This window comes from Orycteropus afer, unplaced genomic scaffold (assembly GCF_000298275.1).
Source record: "Orycteropus afer afer isolate SDZICR_OR568_19922 unplaced genomic scaffold, OryAfe1.0 scaffold00293, whole genome shotgun sequence".
NCBI classification, from domain to species: domain Eukaryota; kingdom Metazoa; phylum Chordata; class Mammalia; order Tubulidentata; family Orycteropodidae; genus Orycteropus; species Orycteropus afer.
In genome coordinates, this window is record NW_006921880.1 from 660437 (window position 1) to 671167 (window position 10731).

Genomic DNA, 10731 nt, shown 5'->3' on the forward strand with positions numbered 1-10731 from the left:
AGTTTACTACTATAGCTTACAACTGCTGATGTACAGGATGCTATATATGATATGATAAAAATGTATTCTTTATAATTGGGGCTTTCAGTAGGCTGATCATTTTTCACCTTAAGATTCACCATGCAGAAGGCATTTCTGGAAACTTAGGCAAGAACTGGAGGCACAGCTTGGGTTCATAGACCTGCTGCCTCTCGATACTCTCAGCCCCCTCCCTGTGGCCCTTTGTACAGCAAAAAGTTTGGCCCCTTCAGGAAGGTCCTGGAGCTCAAGAGATAGAAGACACTCAAGCCCTTCCTATACCATCTCCTCCCGTATTTTAAAGCTGAGAAATGGCCCATAAGATAAACCACAACCAAGCAGAGTGTGTGTGATGAGCAGCAACCACAGACGGGGAGTTAGCAGGACAGTCGCAGCAGCTCAAGTCACTGCCCATGGACACCCCAACCTCCAAAGTTCAGGTGGCAGGAAGTGTGATCACTGATGAGACTAGGACCATGTGAATACCCTCATGCGGATCCATTTCCTTCCAGGTCCAAATGAGCTCTGCTCAGTTGTTCCTAACCAAAATGGGAGACTCTCAGTTCATGGTTTCTTATTAGACTAACCATAGACTTGAGGAGCTCTGGTAGTGTACTGCCTAAGGCACTTGACTGCTAACCAGAAGGCTGGTGGTTCAAACCCACCATCCACTCCTCAGAAAGAAGATGGGGCAATCTACTTCCGTAGTGATATTGCCTCGGAAACCCAAGGAGGGGTCACTATGAGTTGGGTCCGACTTGATGGCACATAACAACAGACTTAAGGAAGAACACATTCAGGTCTTGTATCAAACACATTTATTCTTAAAGTGAGCAACACCTAAAGCATAGCTATAGGGAAGTGAAAAGTTTACAGCAGAAAATTGTGGGTGCCAGGCAAACTTCAGGTACTGTCAGAGTGGGGTGACTCCAGTAATGTATTCCTCTGGCATGGCAGAATGCCATCAGCTGCATCCTCTGAACACCTCTCAGCAGATGCGCACAATGATAGAAACAAACATTTAGGGACCCCTGTCCTTACAGACAAATGAATATTACAAAATGGATTAACATACACTCCAAAATAAGTATATTACAACACATCCAAAACAATGCACATCCATTAAAAAAAAAGAAAAGAAAAGAAAAACATTTAGCCTCCAAGGAAATTAAGTAGAAAGACAAGTAAGGCAAAGTAGGCAAGAAATAGATTGCTACATCGCTGTATAAGGCACTGGATTCTTGCATAGAGAATCCTAGTGTCAGCCCTCACGTCAAACGTCACATCGAAAAAGTGTGGCAGAAAAAAATGAGTCACCTTCAATATGAAGGATGCAAATTGCGTGCACTGACAACACTCTCAAAGATACAACAGTATTGTGGGAGGAGTGCCAGTCTTCAGAGAGGATCTTCTGATGAGGAAAAAAAAAAAAAAAACTCATGCATTATTAGATGCCCATTCCAATATTTGGTTAAGCAACTACAATGTTCTGGTTTAATCAAGGCACTTGTAAAGAGCTATCTTTGACATGACAGAGTCCCTACAAGTAGTCAGCCATTGATGATGGCATGGTTTTTGGTTATACTGAGAAACCAAGCATGATGCCTTGATTACAAAGGTCACTTGTTATGTGAAGACTGCAAATCCAGATTTGCTTATATTCTGCCCAAATTATGGTTGGTTGGTTGGTTTTTATAAATCACATTTAAACAGAAAGGCTTCACTTGAGATCTTGATTCTCCTGTTTTACCTTTCTCCAACACCATTCCACACTCTTAATCTCTTTCTCCACAAAAATACCTAAGAGCAGAACTTATCCCCTCTCTACAAATGATTTTTCAAGGTGAGAACTGTAAAACCAACTTAAAAACATAAAACCACCTTACATTTTCTCATCAACAATTAAGTATCAGACCTCCCACTCTCAGTCTGACTTGAGCTGCAGAGCCCATTGTGTATACTTTTCAGACGTTCCTCATACCATTAGCACAGCTTTCCATCACCATCAATTGTCCTTCCTCAGCCTTTCCTTGCCCAACATGAAAGCTAGCAAATTGAGAGGGAAGGGGGAAGGGCATTGAAAAAGTATTACTTTTATAAAAATAGGTCCCAGGTGGTTACTTAATCCTCCAACGCCAAACTGGGCAACATCATCCCTATTCACCCAAAATCTAAGTTCTTAAGCAGCTATCTTCTTTGTAACCAGGTCTCAAAAGCTTGAACCTAAACCTACTGAAAGAAAATAGCAAAGACTTCCTAATACTGAGCAATTCAGTCCTAGAATTACATTGGGGAATATGACCGGTCAAGGTCAGTCACTAGCTTAATTCATCTATAAGAGGCCAAGTTCTCCATTCTCCCCCAGCTCTGCCATTCTGGGAACAGCCCACTAGCCAGCCTTGGACTGCCAAAGACTGTTGACTCCAATTCAGTCTTGGGGGGCACCTGGTAGAATGCACAGTCCTTGGATGCCACCTGTGTCTGCACCCCATCAGGTTTCCACTGCACATGGACAATTCCATAATTCTGACCCTCATTGTTGTCCCAGAAGATCTGCCCATTGGCACGGTATGAAATGCAGAACTCAATTTTCTCCTTTGTTGGAATGACTTGGGGTAAGTCAATGGCAAACGAGAAGGTGTCACTATCTGAGCCACCATACACATTTTTCATGTAGACACAGTCCACATCAGTGTAGCTTTTCCACGTGTCAAAAGTGATTCGAACCTGAACCTTCTTCTCGAAGCTCATGTTTTTCACTTTCACAGTCCCAGTCACTATTCGCTCTTGCAAAGAGCAATTCTCCAGACAGACAAAGTTCTTCTGAAAGTGGTTCCGGAAACTTAAGTAGTCAGATGAAGGTTGTGGGAAATCTAAAATCAAGTTTTTCTCCTCATGGAGTTTTAAGCTGGAGGAAATATCATTAAGGTCCAAGAGATCAAACTGGAGATCCCACGCTGGTTCTTCTGGGAGGTCAGAGAAGACATGGATGGCAGTGAGAGAGAGGCCTTTGGAATCAGCAAACACAACCCGCTTCTTGGCTTGATTGTGTGAGCGCTTCCATTCATTCTGTGATTTAGCTTCCTGTTTTATATTGAGGCATGATTTCAGAGGCTTCAATTTGTTCACAAAATTTCTTCGTTGAAAGTCATCATAAGGGCCCAGAAAGCTCTTCAGAGGTGGCGAATGAGCCAAGCAGAATCTCATAGCCATATCCACTGGCATGACTGAACTTGTCAAAGGCCTTGGATCTAAAACCTGGATCATTCTGGAATGGAATAGGAAAAGGCGTTATCATCTGGATCTGCAATGCTCTCTCCTGGTTGCATATACATGTGTTCTATTTTTGTACTGACTGATTTATAGTTGGTGCACTAATTATCAGAGAGGTGTTATCATATATGTTAAAAACTTTAAGTTATCATATTTACATTCTATGTTTAACTCTACCCTTGACTGGCTAAGTCTGTGGATTAACTGCTTAAAACACTTGGAGGTCTCAGTTTACCCATTATGTGAAATAAAAGGGTTGGATACGATCATCTCTAGTACAGCTCTAAGAACCATCTGCTCTATTCTGGACTATTGGTTCTCAAACCTGTCTGGTCTTTCTTTTTTTAAAATAATGTAAATTTCTGGGTCATCCACTGAGGCAGAACCTCTGGGTATAGAGTCCACCAAAAATCCAAATCCACTGCCATCGAGTTGATTCTGACTCATGGTGACCCCCACTGGGTTTCTGAGGCGATAAATCTTTACAGAAGTAGATTGTCCAGTCTTGCTTCCACAGAATGGCTGGTGGGTTTGAACCACCAACCTTCTGGTTTACAGTCAGATGCCTTAGTCACTGTGCTACCAGAGCTCCTTGGCATAGGGTCCAGAGGTACATATTTTCTTAAAGCTTCCCAGGTGATTCTGATGACCAGACAGGTTCAGGAACCACTGGTTCCACACCCAATGTTTCCTCTGGCCAATTTTGTTTTTGAATTGATTATGCTTCTCAGAAAAGTAACCCACTTGAAAACAAAATAGAAAGGAAGAAGAAGAAAAAGCAGTAAGTATGTCTCATGGACAATTTTGAGAGTGTGAAGGTTTGAAAAAGTGAAGTCAGAGGACCATCTCTACCCTTGGATTATCATGTGCTTGCTCATTTTTTTACAAATAACTGAATGACAGACAAGTTAGCAATACACATACTTAAAAACTTTGCATATCTATATTTAATACAGTAAAAATGTCATGACAGATCCATATTTAAGTAGGAAAAAAACTGATTAACTGAAAAGTAGACTGTTTTTAATATATATTATATACAGGCAGTCCCTGGGTTATGGACGAGATCCATTCCTAGGCATATCTTAAGTCAAATTTGCAGGTAAGCCAGAACAGGTGCACATGGTTGTACAAGAAAAGGAGCTCTGGTGGCATAGTGGATAAGGCGTTTGGCTGCTAACCAGAAGATCAGTGGTTCAAACCCACCAGCTGCTCCACAGGAGGAAGATGGGACAATCTATTTCTATAAAGATTTATATATAGCCTTGGCAATGCAATGGGGTCACTATGAGTGAGAATCTACTCTATGTCAGTGAGTTTAGGGTTTTTTGTTTTGTTTTGTTTTAGTGCAAGAAAAGGCTGAAGCCTTTTCAATGATTTAAAAGAGGTGCAGGCAGCAAGTGAAGGTGATTGCAATGAATTTGTTGCAAGTAGGGGTTGGTCCAATTGTTTCAAAGTGAGGACAAGTTTACATAACTTTAAAGGGCAAACAAGAATTGTCAGTCTGACAATTTACTCTATATGGATTTACCATATATGGTCTTAAAAATATTGAGGAAAGTGGAAATATACCAAAAAGTTAACAATTGTCTGTAGGTGACAGAATTATAGTGATCTGTTTTTGTTTTCCTTATACTTCTTTGGTATTTTCCAATGTTTTGGCAATGGATGTATTACTTTTATAACTGTTGTTGTTATTGTTATGTGCCGTCGAGTCGGACCGGACTCATAGCGACCCCTCCTTGGGTTTCCAAGGCAGTATTACTACGGAAGTAGATTGCCTAGAAAGATAATAAAGCTATTTAAAAATTTAAATATTCCTACACTCAGCAATTTAAACCAAAAAGTGTCCATCAAGGAGATTTTTTTCCCCAAGCCTCTAGCCATCATTAAATATTACCAAGCTTATGGGATTAGGACTTCTTCCCCTACTTAGTATAACAGATAAGAGGTGTGTGTGGGGGCTGTACATGTCATTCTTGACTTGGCTTTAGTAACACTGTTCACAGCAGCTGTAGGGACATATACAAGTAGTAACACAAAATGGACAATAAAGAACATTCACAGGATTATTAAACGCTGAGATTTTGCTGGGCTACCTACAAACTTAGAACAAGCAAATGAAAGCTAAAGCAATATTTGTGAGTCTAATAATACTTAACAGGCCAGATTTTTATAGATGCCTTGTTCTAAGTTATATCTGAAGAAGTTATTTAAAGAATTTTTATTATTATTTTTACTCTTTTACATTTATAGAAAGACGGTTTTAGTGTTGGGTAATTTCCCTAGAATTTTAGGTCTTGGCCGAGTGTTAAAAATAGTTTGCACAAATTCTAAGGCTGAGAATTCTGAGACTGAGTTTGCAAACAGTGATAAGAATAGTGGAGGAGGATTAACGAATGCAAACAAGGTCCTATAATTGTTCGGGATTGTTTTTTGTTTTCTTTTTCCAAGCTAAGCTACCTAACCAGTCAATGCTACCAGTCCGAGTTCCTAGGGCATTTGTGCCAGACCAAAAGATAACGCTTGTAATCAATGAGGGAACCAGAACTAAAGCTGAAACACATTACAAATTTCCGATTTAGGATGCTGATTACCAAATAGACTGTGCCTGGAGGGGTCTTGAGAAGACAAATTCCCAAACCTTTCAAGGTCACGGGTGCCTCCAGGGGTCAATTCGCCGTCCCCTGGGCAGGGGCACAGTGAGGGTAACTGGACGCCCAGGGGCAATCTCTAAATTGCGACCTCCGCCCCGCCCCATTTCACTATGAATAGACATGGACAGTAGCGACGCCTCAGGAGAAATGCCTTCCCCAACTCTCGTCCAGCTGCCCCAGTCAGGCACTTTCACGTTCGGGGCGCCTAGGCATGTCATCCATCCTGCGCCTCGTCTGGCGCCCCCTTGGGCTTGCGCCCGGTGGGCAACTGCCTCGGTCCCCCCTCGCCCCGCCACGCCTCTGCCCCTGGGGTCTCTATTTGCAGTGATGACAGAACGAAAACGCAGCCTGACTTCCCCACAGCTGTGCTTTTCCCTCTGTTAAGGGCCGCAGAGTCTGCAGTGAACCCACCTGGTGCAGCTCATCGGGCAGAGAGGCCGCGGCGGACTGTGAGAGTCGTCACCGCCGCTGCCGACGCAATTTCTCACTTCGGTTCCTAGCTGTTAACCTCCGCGGTGGCCCTGGCGGATTGCGGGTCGGAGAGACCAGGACGCCGCTTATCTGCTGCGGACCACGTGAACCAACCGCTTGGACCAATCGCCGGGCCGCAGGCCCAATGGCACCACCAACCAGCGCCCAGCTGCGGCGCGACTCCTCGCCCCGGGAACGTGATCTCGGCTGGCAGGACGAGTAGAACGCGAGCTGGGGACCCGAGTGAGCCGGGGAGCTGGGGACTTCGCGGCCAGCTGACCACTGGGCGAGGTAGTACGCACGTAGAGAAAGTAGCCAACCTCTCCCCGGCCGGGTGCCAGCTCCTCTGGGCTGCAGGGAAGAAGGTGCCCTTTGCATCTGAAGGTGTGTTTTGCTTGCAAATGTGCATATGGTCTCTGCACAGATTCTGAGCACAGAAAGTTGCAGCTCCTTCCAAATGTATGTATTGGCAGTTTGTATTGTTTTCCGTTTGGTGTTATCCTCGAAACTTCTCCCTCACCTCACCTGAGTGATCAGAAGTTGCTTACTCATTTTTTGGTTAGAATGAGTCCCGAAACGCACCACACGTAGACAAAGGCTGCCAGGAATTAAAGCTTTTCTAACAGATGAGGTTAGGAAGGCATGCAAGCCCCATAAATCAGTGCAATGACATTATTCACTATAAAAGACATTTTGTATTTCAATCTATTCATCAGTTTTCTCCTTGGAAGAGAACACTAAAACCAGAAATGAAGTGGCTGTTGCACTCAACATGGCCAGTTGGCCACCGAGCAGGAGTCAACCCAAATCCCCGGACTCAGTTGTGACGTCTTTTGGCAAAGATGTGGAGATCAAAATGCTAAAATATCCCGCTGTAAGCTTCACAACTTTATGAACCAGTTACTTTTGCTGAGGTTTAGCTGTTTCGTTTAGTTTGGAGAATTTTTCGACCATCAGTTACAGACATAAAAGTAAATGTCTAACCCAAGGAGGGGTCGCTATGAGTCGGGGCTGACTTGATGGCACATAACAACAACAACAACAAGTGTACATTATTTTTTATATATATATAAAACCTACATCCTAATTCTGCTAGGACTTATATAACCAGTAGTCCATTATAAATGTAATGGCCAAAGTCCCTGTTGTGTTTTTGTTTTTTGTTTTCCTTAAAAAAGGGACCAGGTTTGCTGGTCTCATACAACCTAGTGGAACCCCTGAGACTATGTTCCCTAGCTGCCCTTCAGGTCTGGAATTGAACCCACTCCTGTGGCTTCCAGCCAAACAAAAGACTGGCATTTGAGCTGAACATTTACATTAGGTAGTCCTTGGAGAGAACAATCATGGGAGAATAGGAGGGCTGTGTGTGCAGAGGGAGACAGCTCAGGGGGCAGGAGTGCATGGGAGGGAAGGACCCAGGGAAGAGGTAACTTGGGGGAGGAAGGGAGAGGAGAGCTGTTGCATTGTGGGAAATTGCAGTCCATGTCATGAGACAAAGTGTATATGAACTGCTGTATGGAAAGCAAATTTGCTCTGTAAACTCTTGCCCAAATCACAATAAAAAATTTTTTTTTTAAATCCCTGTGTTTAAATAACTGTCAAAGAGTCAAATTGTTAAACCCAATTACTAGAGTGAAGAAAAACAAATTCATGCTGAGTATTACTGGGAAACCTGCTTCCTGTTTGGGCTTTGTTTTTTAAATGAAACATCCAACTAATGGCAGGTCTTCTAGCCCCTCAGGCCAACCAAAACTAGGTGAAAGGGTTTGACATGAATCCAGGCAAGTTCTAGCCTTAATTTCCTCACTTGTAAAATGAAGATAGCAAAGTTGTTCTGAAGATTGTGCAGGTGAAAAAACTCAGTACACTGCCCAGCACAACAGTATTCAACCTACGTTAGTTCTCAGTTCAGTACTCTCTGTCTCGCTACAGGAGGCCCAGTGCTTGAGCTAAGATAACTGGTAACAGCTAATGCTTATTGAGGAGCCCCTGGGAGTCCGTTTGTTAACCACAAATGGTTAACCACTTGACTATTAGCTGAAAGGCTGGCAGTTTGAACCCACACAGAGGCACCTGGAAAGACAGGCCTAGCAATCTGCTTCCAAAAGGTCAAGTCTGCAATTAACAACAGTGCTTGTTGAGCCTTTTATTGTTGTTAGTTGCTGTCAAGTCAGTTCAAAGTCATGGCAACTCCATGTGCTCAGAGTAGAACTTCTCCACAGGGTTTCCAAGGCTGTGACCTTTTGGAAGCTCATCACCAGGTCTGTTTTCCAAGGCACCTCTGGATGGGTTTGAATCAGCAGCCTTTCAGCTAGTAGTCAAAGCTTTTTTCTGATGCCCAAGGCCTCCATCTGTTCTAATTGTTCTACGTCTGATATCTATTTAACTCTCAAACCACCCAAGGTGGTGTGTACTATCATTAATCCCATTTTAAAAAAGAAACTGAGCCACTGAGAGGTCAAGAAACCTGCCCAGGATCTCACGGGTAAGGCTGGGATTAGAACCTGGCTGATGTGAGAGCAAAAACCAATGCTTCAAATTGCCTTCCTTTGCTGTTAGGTGCCATTGAGGAACAGAACAAAACACTGCCCGGTCCTGTGCCATCCAAGGTTCGTTGCCATGTTGAGCCCATCATTGCAGCCACTGTGCCACTCCATCTCATTGAAGGTCCTCCTCTTTTTCACTGACCCTCTACTTTACCAAGCATGATGTCCTTCTCCGTCTTAACAACCTGTCTGAAATACATGAAATGAACAAACCAGAAGAACACATGAATCTGTCTTAGAAGAAGCACAGCCAGAATGTTCCTTGGAAGCAAGGGTGGAGAGACTTCATCTCATGCCCTTTGGACATGTTATCAGGAAGGATCCAACCAAACGAAACCAAACTCACTGGGTCAAGTCAATTCAACTCATAGTGACCCCTCCTTGGGTTTCTGAGGCAGTATCTCTAAGGAAGTAGATTGTCCCATCTTCCTTCCAAGGAGTGGCTGGTGGGTTTGAACCGCCAGCCTTCTGGTTAGCAGTCAAGTGCCTTAGGCACTACGCCACCAGAGCTTCCATGAGGAGGGACCAGTTCCTGGAGAAGAGCATTGTGGTTGTTAAAGTAGAGGGTCAACGAACAAAAGGAAGAGCCTCAAAAAGATGGATGGAACTGAAACATAGCAGCGACAGTGAGGGTCGTGCAGGACCTGGCAGTGCTTTGTTCTATTGCACACAGGGTCACTGTGAGTCAGAACCAAGCCAGTGGCACCAAAAAATAACATTTTGGGGGTAAATGTGTATGCGTGGAAAATGGAATATGTTCCACCAAAATGTTAACAGTGCTATTTGTGGATAGTGAAATTTGAAAAAGAAAAAAGCCACTTTGCTTCTTTGTATTTTTTAATTTTTCTATGAAGAACATGAACTACTCCTATAATTGAGAACTTTTTAAAGCATTTTCAAACCTTCAGATTCAACTAACATTAAGAGCCTGCCCACTAAGTGCCAAGAACAGTGTTGGAGGCTTTCACATACCATCTGCCTGTTACTACCACAACCCTTTTGAGGTTGCCCTTGTTTCTATTCATGCCGTTTTCTCTCCTGCCCCCTGGTGCTGACTAATGCCACAGAAACTACTCTCTCCTTTTGGTCTCCTTCAAACAGAAGATTCAGGGAAACAGCATCCTTTCCTGAGAGGAATCAACTCCCAATAAACCTCTAAACTTCACAACCTCACTTGTGTCTTTTTCCTGGCTTTTACTGCCCTTCATTTTAGGAGGTAAGGAATTGACATGGAATCAGTGTTCTAAGTCAGGAGTTGCACCAAAGAAGACATGATGGATTACCCGTGGTCTCTTATACCACTCATTCAGCACATTACCAGGGCTAGTGGTAATCTTTCCCTTGTAGGAAAAATTGTGGGAGTTTTATTTTTTGTGGGCTTTTCTCCAACTGTGATTTGGCAGTATCTGAACACAGTGTTGTCCTACCCATCTTAAAATAAATCTTTTAATGGGGACGCACTGAGCTATGCAGTGTCCCAATGCTGTGCTAGGGTTACCAGGACTCATAAGCCATAGCCCATTGACCTTGAGGATCTCATAATCCTTATTACAAGGGGGAAAAAAATAAATAACTCAAAAAACACCAAGGAAGGAGGCGGGGCAAGATGGCGGACTAGGCAGAAGGATTGCACAGACCCTCTTCAACAAAGAAAAGGGAAACCAATAAATACAGACACAGAAGATAATCTTGGACCCCTGAGCCTTGAAGGAAAGGATGCAGATTTGGACTAAACCCCAACTAGCAGAAGAATTTGCGTGAAAATA

General features: G+C 43.4%; 1 protein-coding gene across 1 annotated transcript; it reads right to left on the reverse strand.

The window, feature by feature from the left end:
* Nucleotides 1-2346: 2346 nt before the first annotated feature.
* On the reverse strand, nt 2347-6373 carry PPP1R3C (protein phosphatase 1 regulatory subunit 3C). The gene is made up of 2 exons (XM_007951254.2): nt 6360-6373; nt 2347-3286 (listed from the first exon to the last, which is right to left on the reverse strand). Exons 1-2 carry the CDS (start codon nt 6371-6373, stop codon nt 2347-2349), a joined length of 954 nt encoding a protein of 317 aa, XP_007949445.1.
* Between the last annotated feature and the right edge of the window lie 4358 nt (nt 6374-10731).